This window comes from Ceratotherium simum, chromosome 17, assembly GCF_057802395.1.
Source record: "Ceratotherium simum simum isolate JZ-2026a chromosome 17, ASM5780239v1, whole genome shotgun sequence".
Classification (NCBI taxonomy): Eukaryota; Metazoa; Chordata; class Mammalia; order Perissodactyla; family Rhinocerotidae; genus Ceratotherium; species Ceratotherium simum.
Genome location: NC_141916.1, coordinates 39,942,082 through 39,955,954, shown reverse-complemented (window position 1 = coordinate 39,955,954; position 13,873 = coordinate 39,942,082). Strand labels below are relative to the sequence as shown.

Sequence of the window (13,873 nt, the reverse complement as noted above, 5' to 3'; positions counted from 1 at the left end):
CCAGTCTAAGATAAACTACATGAGAATGAGGCCAAGATAGTGTTGATACACTCTGCAGTGAGGTAAGGCTCTGCGGATCCGATCCTGTTGAAAAACACAAAGGATGGGGCATCCTTAGTGGAGACATTCTTGCATTTCCAGGGAAAAATTTGTAGCCTGACTATTATAGAAGGTGCATTGGGGGTTGACATTTTGGAAATGCAGGAACACAAATGAGAAAATAAAAATCACCCATAACTCTATGGCACAGGGCAATATACACACATGTGTGTGTGTGTGTGTGTGTGTGTGTAGAATATGTTTGAAATGAAAGTGTTAACACAGTATGGAACATTTTATATGCAGCCTGTATCATTTAATGCTGTATTATGAGCTTTTCCTTCTATCATGAAAATTTCTCCTGCCTTGATTTCTGAGATATTTTCCTTTTCTAATTCTCTGCTCTTTCTTTCTTTCCCTGACTTTTCGTCTCTTAACTCCCTCCTAAATCTTAAGGTTTCCTTAGGCCGACACTTTTCTCCACTTATTTGACCTGGTTTTCCAGCATGGTAGGGTCGCCATTCCCTGGTCTACACTACTGCCCACGCACCGATAGCTCACTTCACTATTCCCCTTGTAAATCCCAGACCTATATTTTCTAAGTGCCTATTAAACATCTCAACTTGAACAGCTCACACATAACTTAAACTCAATCTACGAAAAACTGAACTCAATTTGTGACATGACCCTCCAACCAACTTCTGTTAAAGCCTTTCTTTAGTTTTTAGAAAGTATTGGTTAGATACTGAAGCTAGGATATTATTCTTGTGTCTTCCCTCTTTCTCATTCCAAATGTCCGTTGGTCACTAAGTATGATCTTTTCTACGTGCAACCATCTGTCCCATTGTTCCGTCCTCTCTAGCACTTCTGATATGGCCTTTATAAGAGGCCCTCATCATCTCTCAAAAGTACAGGTGTCTCCCTCCACTATATCTACTCATGCCTATATCAAGGAGTGAATGCAAGATGAGAAATGAATTTAATAATAGACTATTTTTTTTTTTCTCCAAGAAATCTTGCAGAGAAGAGTAGGGAAGACAGAAACATTTAAAAACATCAAGAGGAGACGGTTAAGGCAAAGTTTGTTTGCTCTTTAATGTGGGCAAGTTTAAGGAATATTTATAGACAGCATAGGAAGGAGCTAGTAAACCTACAATGTAAGAGAGGGTAGACAGGGCAAGTTTCTTAAGAATGTGGGAGGGAATGAGATCCCAGAACGACCCTTAGAACCTGAAGGAAAAGAAGTAACAATAGGTCAAAACCTGTATTTGAGGCCAGAAAGGAGGGACACTGAAGGAGTTTATAACTCACTGAACTCATCTGCTAAAGGTGAAGGAAAAGGGAAAGTGGGACCTTTGAAAAGATTGATAAAAGCTTATGACGACCTTATCTGGAATACTGGTGAATGGAAATGAGTACGGATAAGCAATTATCTGTTTATGTGCTCACCACTGTCCCCCACACCTAGCCCCGTGCCTGGAATGTAATAGACCCTCAGAAACATCATAGAGATTAAGCTCCAGAGTGGCAGAAACCAGGTCTTATCCATGCAACTAACGCTGTGCCTAGTCATTGTAGAAACTCGAGAGTCAAAGGAATGAATTGGTCTAAGCAACTAGAAGGGTGTGCAGCTATGACATACAACTATCTACTGGGGCTTTGGGGGAAAAAATAAATAAATAAAATTATTTAAAAAAAAAAAGAATGAATTGGTCTATAGAAAATTACATAAAAACCTCATTAGCCACATTCTCTGAAAGTGGAAGCTTCCCATATTATTCCCTTAAACTAAATTTTATCAGAAAGAAACAAAGACTATTCATGTTAATCTCAGAGATTCATTAATTAAAGTCATTCTTAGAATATATTTGTATCATTAAGAATTAGGTTATTTCCTTATGCTCCCTGACAGTATTGTACAATGAAAATAAATTCTAGAATTATGACTCAAAGCCATAAATATTATTCAGTTTTCAAGAATGATTTCAAAATAGTCATTATACTTTAATTACCTAAGACAGGAAACAGAATTAATTTTCTTTAGAAATATCATTTAAAATATTTCTGATAGATGTTAAAACAAATAAGGGAGGCTTCTAATAAATTCTCAAAAAAATTTATTCTAATCATTTTGAAGTATCCTCCATAAACAATTAGTTCTACCTTGACTCTGTCTGTGCGGCTGTTGAAAAGCCCGATCCGTCTAATAGTGCTGAGGATGGGGTCAGTGGAGTCATCAATCATGTTGTGAGTGGTCACTGGAGGCAAAGACTGTCGCTGGAGTGATAGAGGGAAGAAAATGTCAATTGTGGAAAGAATTAATAAGTGTGACTAATTCCAACAATAGGTCATTGGCAACATGTCATCCAACCTGTGCCTTTAGTCTTCTGAGATGACTAACGCTGATGACTAAGTTTTGTGTATGTTTCAGAGGAGCATAACGGGTTGAAGAACTTCCTTTGGATATTGCGAACACGCGATATTTTTGTTTTTCACCTGCAGCCACTATAAAAAAGGCCTAGACTTCTTGACTGCTTCTGGTACTTATTTGGAATAAGGGTGTCCTGAAATCTTGACTCAAGGTGAGGTATTCTGGATTCTTCCAGCAGGGCTGTCTTCCAGTGCCTAATGCCTCAGGGTTATGACAAGATTTCAGCGTACGCCTAACACAACACGAATTTCTCTTTTTTGGCAGTAATTCCACTTGACTGAGAAACATTCACTTTTTCTGTATCGTGACTCAGAATTCTATGTTTTTTGAAAACTCTAGGAGGTTTTTTGTTGTCGTTGCAATATACACAGTTTTTCAATTGGCTATATTGTTTCAGAATGAATTTTTTAAGTGGATACAAAGACAAGTTCCATGAGATTTTAAAAAGGAGCCCCAAACACCACTCATGAAAGAGAATATATGAAGTTGTCATTTAGGTGAACACTTAAGAATGAATTTTCTAGCTCTCGGGTTTAAAAATTTCCCAAATTAGCCCATTCCAATAAGTTAAGATATTGATCTAAATTGATGTTAACAATTATGGGAAGTGGTGGGCATTTTTGTCTTTATCACCTGAGTTGAAAAGATGGCTCTTTTCATAATTGTTAGATCATCTCGATCCAAAATCTTGTTCATGTCAGGAATTTCTCCTCTGTGGGGAAAACAATGTTAATAACAAAAATAAAAACAGCTGGCACTAATTCAGTGCTTCCTTTGTGTCAGATGCCATTCTAAGCACTTTAAAAATAAATGTAGAGGCAGCCCTGATGGTCTAGTGGTTAAAGTTCAGCGTGCTCTGCTTGGGCGGTCCAGGTTTGGTTCCTAGGCTCAGAACCAAACCACTCGTCTGTCAGTAGCCAGACTGTGGTGGTGGCTCACGTAGAAGTACTAGGAGGACCTACAACTAGAATATACAACTATGTACTGGGGCTTTGAGGAGGTAAAAAAAAAAAAGAGGAAGATTGGAAATGAATGTTAGCTCAGGGCGAATCTTTCCCAGAAAAAAAAAAAGTAAAGCAAAAGTAGTTTCCTGATGAAGCTCTCAGAAAAATTCCTCAAGTGTGAGGAAGTTTGAGAAAAGAACACTTTTGATAGGAGAAAAGAAAACTAAATTTATTTTTTTTGTTGTTTTTGTTTTTTGTGAGGAAGATGGGCCCTGAGCTAACATCCGCCAATCCTCCTCTTTTTGCTGAGGAAGACTGGCCCTGGGCTAACATCCATGCCCATCCTCCTCCACTCTATATGGGATGCCACCACAGCATGGCTTGACAAGTGGTGCATCCGTGCACGCCCGGTATCCAAACCGGCGAATGCCGGGCCACTGCAGTGGAGCGCTGGCACTGAACGGCTTGCGCCACCGGGCTGGACCCCTAAGTTTATTTTTAAAGGGTTAATGTTGACCAGCAAGAGGACACTCTCATTATATTTTGCCTACCCCTCAGTACTATGCTTTAAAGTGGCCATAACTTATCCATCTATAAGTTGATATTTTTACCAGTAAAAAGAAACGCACACCTGCCACCATGGATCAGGAGATGACATAGCTTTTATTTCATATCATAATAAAATCCATATATTTTATATATATTATTATTTTATACTATATTTTAATTTGACTTTGTTACGTTTTATTTTATTTATACATTTATATAAATAATTTAAATTAAATATATTTAAATTTAAATAAATTTATTTAAATAACTGTTTATTATTTAAGTAAATACGTTAATATTAATTAATATGTTAATGAATAAATATGTTAATTGAATATATAAGTAAATATATATTAAGTCAGTATATATATATATATATTGTGTGTGTGTGTGAGGAGATCAGCCCTGTGCTAACATCTGCCAATCCTCCTCTTTTTTTGAGAAGGAAGATCGGCCCTGGGCTGACATCCATGCCCATCTTCCTCCACTTTATATGTTATATGGGACCCCGCCACACCATGGCTTGCCAAGCAGGGCGTCAGTGGGCGCCCGAGATCCAAACCAGCGAACCCTGGGCCGCTGCAGCAGAGAGCGAGCACTTAACTGCTTGTGCCACCCGGCCGGACCCTAAGTGAGTATCTATTTTGACTTAAAATCTCACGAAAATCTCCCCCAGCTTCAGATTGATATATTAATCCTTAATGAGATTTCCATTGAATTAGAACCTAGCTGCATATACAAATATGTTCTCATCTGCACATGTCTACAAGTATTCCTCAGATGAAGGATAAAACAAAACCTGCTCACATGATGTAATATATCTTCAAAGCCTATTAATTCCTTTATATTTGGATCAAAATATGGTGTCTAAATTGTTAACTTTGAATAGTGAAGCTCCAGATGTTTGAAATGTTCAATATTCCAAGCACCTACCTTAATAATGCATCATAGAGTTTCTTTCCAAACTTTTCCTTCACAGAATGTGCAATGTCCCTGTATGAATACAAAGATTTATAATTTACACAGTGTCACAATTTTACATTTTTATTTGCCATGACAATGCTGCTGTTTTGTCAGTGCATTCTTTTTTTTTTTTTTAATTTCTAGCACTTTTTTTTTTTTTGAGGAAGATTGGCTCTACGCTAACATCTGTTGCCAATCTTCCTCTTCTTGTTTTTTTTTCCTCTCCAAAGCCCCATTACATAGCTGTGTATCATGATGAGCGGTAAGTCCGCGCAGGATCAGAACCGGTGAACCCCGGGGCAGAAGCGGACAGCGCGAACTGACTCGCTACACCAGCGGGCGCGCCCCGTCCGTGCATTCTTTGAAATTACAGGTCTCTTTTGTATAACCTCTTCTATTATTTCCTATTTGCCAATTTAGCTTAAAACTTCCAGACTTGAGGCAGCAGAACATCCTGAGCAGCCCAGAGAGTGTAACATTTTTTTGCTTGATGATAATCAGAGGAGGGCAGAGGGCAGAGAGTGGGCGTGGATGGAGGTAAAGCTGTAACAAGATTGGGAATTCATTGATAATTGTTGAATCTGGGCTATGGGCATGTAGGGGGTCATTATATTAATCTCTTTACTTTGGCATATGTTTTTAAATTTCCAGAATAAAAATTAAAAAAAAATTCAATCTGTCTTCAAAGATTTCTACAGAGGCTTTATCCTCTGTAGGATAAATGGTAGCTCATTTCAAAGTTTTTTATTGTATCAGTTTTATAGGCATTACATAATCTAACATAGTAGCACAATGAGAGAAGAACCAGGTAGTATGTGTGCCATAATAATCCTAAGGAAAAAAAAGTTCAAGGAAATATATCAGAAATCATGCACGTAAAAAAACCCCTTTACACTTATTGCTTGAGAACATTGACAAGCTGTGAGATTACCAGAGCTGTTTTCTCACTGCCTGGCCCTTCAGGGTTTCCACGTTGAAATTATTTGTTTTGGCAGGCATAATGAAAAACACCACCACAGTGACGTCACTTTTATGCATCTAATGAGGGAGGAGAAAACACAACAGCGTCAACTACCAGAGATAAAACGTGTGACAGATGGACCTTAAACTTTGAAAAAATAGTGTTTTAAAATAGGTTTAGGTACAAAGAATTCTTACTTATGATTCACAGAGAAATTATACTCACATTCCTGAGGCTTTTTCAGAAATTTTAATATAAATATGACTTACAAATATTTGTCAATTAACAATTTGCAAATTCAGACATAAAATATTTTCAAGGCATTGATCATCTAAAATATATAGCAATTGCTATTGATATCACTGCGCTTTTTGGTAGTTAAAAAAGTAACATAAATGTGAGCTAATATGACAAAGCTAAAATTCGTTCCGTAAAATTTCAGATTGGAAAGTTAATGAGGATTTAGTTTTGGTTTATTCTTTTTTTCTAGCTTATTCACATTGATTTGCCCAAATAGATTATTTATATTTGTCTGTTGAATGTCTTGAGTCTCAGAATGTTGCATTTTGGTTTTTAGCCTTAAAGTAAAGGAACAAGCATATGCTCAGCCATATGCTCAGCACTCTTGGTGTGGCAGGCAGTGTGCTTGGTGCTCTAAATACATAATTTAACCCAATCCATGTAATAACCTCGCACAATAGATATCACTCTCCTCACTTTACTAATGTTGAAAGAGAGGGACGAGAAGTTCATTATGAGTCTGAACTCCTGCAACAGGTTATTGGCAAAGCTGGCACTCAAACTGGTGTTTTTTGACTCTAAAATCTATGTTTTGTTTTCCTCTTCCTACAAGTATCATTGGTCTAGCATCTCTCAGAAGGAAATGACATATCAAACAGCTGTGGAAATGAAAACATGCACTCACTCAAAACCATGAACAGATGAATGCTCATGTATTCTGGAAATGACTGACTATCTCCTGAGTGTGGGGCACTTTACCATCTAATCTGTGGCCTCTGCACTCTAGGGCTTGACATTCTATTCAAAAAATCCTCAGAAGCCATAGAATAGAAAACTCACTCCAGGAGTAGCCAATGTGCTATTAAAGAATAAAAGTACTTTATGGAAAGAGAATGCCTTCTTTTAACTTCTCCAAGTATTGTAATTATCTTTGATGTCTAGAATAATAGCAATTGGCTTTTTATTCACATCTAAAAATAAAGTGAATATTTAATAAATGTATGGATAAATTGATTAATAATGTCCCTAAACATGATACATGTTTGATATAGTTGTGAGTTCATCTATAAAGCTTGTTGAATAGATACATACTAGGAAATATTGTGAAATGAGATTGTTATTTTTCTGGTCTTTAGTCCTATTTTACAAACTTGGGTTTTTATCAATGTATCACTTTCTTATTAATGTGGTTTAAGTAAATCTTTTAGCATACTTAGTGTAATGTCTGCTCTAAGGCAAGGATAAATCTATTGTCCAAGAAATAAAAATTTAGCTGGAGAGCAGTACAGAGCTTAGGAAAGTTTAGATGGCCTCAGAATCTCAATAAGGTTGAAATTTTACACTCGTTTCCTGTGAGTATTTTACTGTTATTTATTCTATATTTTTTTGTGATAGGATTAGAATATAAGCCAATAGCTTATTCAGTAGCTCTGACATGGTACCATTTTCTATAGTTGCTTCTATTTGCACAGATTTGATTGTTGGATTAATTGAAAACCTATTTTAAGTCCCACTTTCCTGAGCAAAACTTGATTCCACATTGTTGGGAGTGGGAACTTCCTTTCTCCTCCTTCATGTTTCCATGTGGTGGGACATCTCTTAGTTTCACAGTTTGAGAGACTCTTAAGTCTTGGAGAGGAGGCGTGACTGGTGAGTTGGGGGAGGAACAGAGTTTGTGTGTGTCTGCCTTGTTCTACAGAAAGCAACTGCGTGGTTGTCAGCCATGTGGTACGTGTTCCTCAAAGGCCTGCTTTGGTTGGGGAAGGATGGTGATGGCCAGAGCTGCCTGTGATTATACGGCTAAGTCCAATACAAAGATTTAGTATTAGGAAGCCTATTGGTGCCATATACTGAAGCCACATCTTCTATTATGGTTTTTATCAGTTTTAAAAAAGGTGAAATTTTGTTCCCCACTTGCTTGATTTCTCTATATTTACCTTTCAATTGATTATAAACTCTTGCAGGGGGGAAAAAGGAATGTTATCATGTCATCTTAAAACATAACACATAGGACATGATAAGCTTGTGGCTCTCTCAAATAAAATACCTGACAATATAGACAAATACGCAAGTGAACAATGTAGCAATCCTAATATGTAACTTGAAAGACCAAAGCCATTTTTAGAGTAAGGTTGTCATTTTAAGTCTTCAAAAATCGTATATTCTTTTGAAAACTATTTAAGAAGTCAGAAAGTGCTTTACTTCCCACAGAAGAAAGTCCTCCGATAAAAGCATTGTATCGCATCCTAGAGCTTTCTTACCCTCAGCAGGAAATTCAGCCTGGATAAGGATTCTAGGAGGATGTCAGCTCCTTTGTTTGAATACTCGTACCTCCCAGCAATGAAAAGGAACAAAGTCTTTTCAAGATCAAAGTCCAGATGACTAAAACAAAACAAAACAGTTTCAAATTAAATAAAGTAACAACAACAAAATGTACAAATGAATTTTGTTAAAGTAGGAAGAAGGCTGGGAAAGATAAACATTTATTACGACAATCCTGTTTTCTCTATACCATAGATCCCTAAAACCACATCCTAGATTTTTTTTTTTTTTTTTTTTTAATAAAGGGAAGCATACCCATAGAAATGACCTCGAACAAAATCTTGGATCCTGGCCTTGTACGTGGCATGCAGATTTTGAAACTCATGTACTGCTGAAAATTTTTTAACATTCAAGCCATTTGGAGTGATTACATCTGGAAAGCAAAATAAACTCATCATGAAAATTCTTTTTTGAGAGAGGGTACCATTGTAGAAAAACAGTGTTTTTAAATCTATAAAGTTAGCTGTCTACTAACATTTCTAGTTTCTGACTACCATAGAATTTAAAATTCATAAAACTTCACAATAAACTGTTGAAATAGGAAATCAAGGGTACCAGACCAAAACAACTGACCAATTGAGTGATTGGTGCAATTGAAACAGTCAGTCTAATTAATAGCAAAAATAATGATTATTATAGTTTTCATTTATTGACTGCTTACTGTGTAGCAAGCATTGCTGTAAACACCTCACAATGTAATTTGTAATCCTTGCAACAACCAACGGAGCGGGTTCTCTTATCTGCATTTTCAGAGGCTGACACTGAGGCAAAGAGTTATTAAGGAATCTGTCCAAGAACACAAGTGTAAGTAAAAGTGGAATCCATGCAGTTGACCCCCATGTGCTGTGTCCTTAACCATGTTGTACATTGAACTACCTCTTGTCATCTTATTTTGACCAAGCATGTGGGCAATGTTCTGTCTATTTGGAAAATTGGAAAGGCAGCCCTTTATTTCTAGTACACAACTGATTCTTTCTGCCCAGAAGACTTTTCTGCTCAGGCGGGAAGACATTTTTTGTTTTCCAGAATATTGGTCTGTGACAAGAAAGATAGAGACTATTCAGAGTACAAGATGAGACCTACCTACTGAGTTGAATACATGGGTTATTGCATTTAGTAGCAGTAAAAACAAAAGTAATAAAAAAAGAAGCTGTGTCAAAAAATTTAGCACATGGCAATGGAGATTTGAGCTAGAATTGTAAGTATGCCAACATTTAGAAGAATATTTTACAGTTCACAGGCTATTCTCTTGAAACAGTTCCACAAGCTCAACCCTGGCTTCTTGGTCATTTGTTGTGACAAAAAAACTGCTGATTTTTATGAGTTTTTACTAAGTAACTGGGCATTTGCCATACTCCTTTACACATCTTGCCGCAGCAGTCAATTTTAGGTTGCCAAGGTTTCCAGTGAAAGCCTTCATGTGGATAATTCCCAGATGAACTGTATAGTGTGATCAGGATAATATGACAATCCCCTCTTACAGTGTATTTATCTTTCTGTAACACTTATATAGGGCTTACTTTGTGCCAGACTCTACTGTATTTGAAAATATTAATTTAATTTTCATAAAATCATATGAAGTAAGTTCTTGTAACTGTCCACATTTTATAAACGAAGAAACTGGCCTGCAGAGAGGTCATTTGCCCAAGATCAAGTAACTGCCAAGTAACAGAGGTAGGACTTAAAACCAAGGCAGCCTAGCTCTGGGGTCTCCACCTTCATCCACTGTGTCAGGCAGCTATATTGTCTAAAAAGATATAGAGGGTGAGAATGTATATGAATACCACTTTATTACAAGTTTTAATTCCTCTGAAATTTTCTCATTGCTTCACAAACAATTAAAACTAAAAGATGTGTCTTGAAATTATATGTCTCAGTTTATTAGCCTAAAGAGTTATGTCAATGAGGTCTTCCAATATCCATATTTATAGTACAGAATAATCTCACACTTAAAGGCTTACATACAGTGGCGTCTATCACTCCAGGAAAAAGAGAGAGAGAGAGAAAGAGAGAGACTTTATTTGTAGCATTTGCCTATTTCCCTAGTGTAAATACTCCCACTATAACTGATTTCAAGCAACTAATGTGAATACAGAGTTGAGACGAGATACGCAGTAATACTATTATACCATTATATAGTATTTCCACCATATAAATGCAGTAGATATAAATAACCTGAATATAGATTATAGTAAAATGTAGTAAAATAATTAAGAAGTGATGTCTTTTGAATATTTAATTTTGTTTCTAGTACAGTATTTAATTAAGCTTATATAATTTAATTTTTAATAAGATCTGTGTTTAGCAACCAACTCACAAATTTCCTGAAATTTAGTAATTGGCTCTTGTCAGCCAGTATGAGCTGGTTCCAGCACACCACTGCCTACGTGGCTTAAGACATTAGGTTTAAAAAATGTTTTTATGCCTCATTGATAGATATGGGATCATATGGACACACTTACATAGTGACATAATTAAAATTGTAGCTTTGTCTCTCCAGTAAAAATATTTATACAGAATCTAATCATTACACACAGTGTTTGAAAAGATCTTTTCATGTTTGCTGTATTGGTAAGGGTATCTTCAGTTTGTGAGCAGTTCCACTCCATAGTTGGTATTGCTCTGAATTTTATTTTCATTAATTAAATTAGTTATATAAGTATGATTAGTTAGTATATTACCTATACGTAATATACTCACATCATTTAAATTTCAAAAATTCAAAATATATACCCTGAAAAATCTCCCTTCTACTTCTATCACCCAATTATTTTACTCTCCTTGGAAGCAACATCGATTACTCATGTCTTGCCATTGTTCCCAAGTAGAAGATAATATCGGTGTCATCCATCTTTCTGAGGTTAGGTAATGCCAACATAAAGGGAAACTGTTGACTAAAAGATGGTGGTTAGAGTTCATATTAGGGCATTAACACGGACTCAAAGTCAATAATTGCAAAACTGTTAAAAACCATATTAAATGACAAACCACAAACTGAAAAAAAGCAATATTTGACATTTAAGACATAGATATGTGTGTGTATGTGTGTGTGTACAACTCTTAAAAATTGATAAGAAAAAAGACAGATATCCTAATAGAAAAGAAACATGCATAGCTATATAAAGAAGATTAAATACAAATGCCAAACAAACAGGTGAAAATGTTAAAACTCAGTATTCAAAGACAAGTGAATACACTATAACATTTTTTACATATCCAATTGGCAAAGACTAAAAGTATAAGAAATTCATTATTGGTAAGAATGTGTGGAAACAGACACTTTGCTATTTTTTTGTTAGCTTTTGCCCTGCCACTGATGATAATGTATATTCTCCAACTGCCTTGGCCTCTTTGCACTGTTTTCTCATCATTCAAAGTCCTGGGCAGGAGCATCTGACTGGCTCATTCTGAATCTCTCATTTGCTTCCTACCTGCTTGGAAACAGGAAAAAAATCACATTTTGTCTTCCTTTGGTTTTGGTGATGGAAGGCAGAGTTCTACCTCCCACTAAGACCACACAATAGGGATTTCCTTAAACAGAGCAAATTCAGAATTTGAGTAGAAAAAAAATCCTTTACAACATGGATGTGTTTTAAATAAGAAAAGAAAGTTGATATTCTTAATAATATATAGTAATCCAGCACTCTGGAATCCCTCTTTTTCCTCTAGGTAATGAAGTAATTCAGTAAAAGAAAAGTATTTTCTAAAGGAAAAACGTTATAGAAACTGAAGAACAACTGCATTGTGGAAACCAGAACTACTGTAATCTAAAACCTCTTGCTTGGTTTTTGGAGCAGGCAAAAAAATTGGATTGCAAGCTCCTTATCTTGGATGTTCATAGAGCTCACAGAATTGTTGCAACAGTCTAAGACAGTAACTTCTTAATTCATGTTTCTTTTTCTTCTCTCTTGGATACCAGATATGTAGGTATCCCCTGTATAGATGAAGCCTTAAGTCTCATGTTTCCCCTAAATTTCACCTAATCAAGGGGGACTTCTCTGAACCCTACATAAAGAAAAAAACAAAAACATAACTGCCGATCACCTGTACCTCTACCCTCCCTATTCCCTTTCCTGCTTTACTCTTCTCCATAGCACTAGTTACCCATGACATATTACATGTTTATTTCAGTATTTGGTTAGTTGCCTGCCTCCTCTATTCAGAAGGTAAGCTCTGTGAAAGTAGCCACATGGTTTTATCCACTTACTCTTTCCCATTGCTTGAAGCAGTATTTAAAAATTAATAGTTGGATAGGGGCCAGCCCAGTGGTGTAGCTGTTAATGTTTCCAGGTTCCACTTCGGTGGCCAGGGGTTCCCGCTTCAGATCCTGGGCGTGGACCTATGCACCGCTCATCGAGCCATGCTGAGGTGGCGTTCCACATAGAGCAACTAGGATGTACAGCTATGACATACAGCTATCTACTGGGGCTTTGGGGAGAAAAAAGAAAAAAAGGAAGATTGGCAACAGATGTTAACACAGGGCTAATCTTCCTCAAAAAAAAAAATTAATAGTTGGATGAATGAATAATTTCCATATTATATTATTGAAATGTTGCTCCATACTTGAAATTCTAGAAAATAGAATCTCCATATAGTTGGAAAAGTCTAATTGCTCAAAAATTCTGAACTAAGGATGAGATATGGTTGCTCGGGCATGTAAAATAGCATTATTGGCTACCAGTTGTTGATAGCATAAAAGAAAACTAAGATCTTTCTACGAAAAAGGAATTGAATGCTGCTTCGGTGTCTTATTTACAATGCATATGTTGTCATCACAGAGCCCTGTTTTATCATCAGGTTTTGGTACTGGCACGATACGTACATCTCACTAGAGACAGGTAGCTGCTTTGAGGACTATTTGCTCACATTTTTCTTTCAATTTTTTTCCCCAGGTAAAGTTCATGTTCTGGGTCTAAGCTGGAAGTATATTGGTGCAATGACTAAATCCAAAAGCAATGACTCTGTTCCTTCTTTGTACCTTTCTAGTTTCTCAGAGATCACCCTGGGAAATCTGTGGATGGTTTCTTGTCCTAAGTTTATTCTCCTGGTTTGAAGTCCACTGGGACTTCTCACCAAGAGGCTCTTGTATCATTCTTTGCTGTAATAAGTGGAAGCAACTTTGTTAAGGAGCAATCCAGAATATATAATCAGAATATAGCTTCCAGTGACATCGCTTATGTGATTACTCACTATAATCATGAAGAAGGAATATGATTCTAACAACCTGGGCCAAGGACTAGCTGAAAAAATGAAGCTTACTGTATCATAACTGAACACACCATACCTGTCTTATGCATATGGTGATATATAGATGCACTGTCAAAATATTCTACAGAATTTTGAACAATTTTACTGAATATTCTGAATGCAGGAGACACTCCAGGGATTCATTGTCATGTGAATAATTTACATCATCTCACATCA

At 36.3% G+C, this 13,873-nt stretch overlaps 1 protein-coding gene across 1 annotated transcript in view; it reads right to left on the bottom strand.

Moving 5' to 3' along the window:
- GYS2 (glycogen synthase 2) overlaps window positions 1–13,873 on the bottom strand; it is a 53,779-nt gene that overhangs the window by 14,906 nt on the left and 25,000 nt on the right. Inside the window, exons 6-11 of the mRNA XM_004435439.2 lie at window positions 8,705–8,822; window positions 8,389–8,509; window positions 5,858–5,964; window positions 4,897–4,956; window positions 3,104–3,182; window positions 2,203–2,316 (exon numbers count right to left, since the gene is read on the bottom strand). Of these exons, the coding sequence (XP_004435496.1) occupies window positions 2,203–2,316; window positions 3,104–3,182; window positions 4,897–4,956; window positions 5,858–5,964; window positions 8,389–8,509; window positions 8,705–8,822 (599 nt within the window). The remainder of the gene's footprint in view (window positions 1–2,202; window positions 2,317–3,103; window positions 3,183–4,896; window positions 4,957–5,857; window positions 5,965–8,388; window positions 8,510–8,704; window positions 8,823–13,873) is intronic.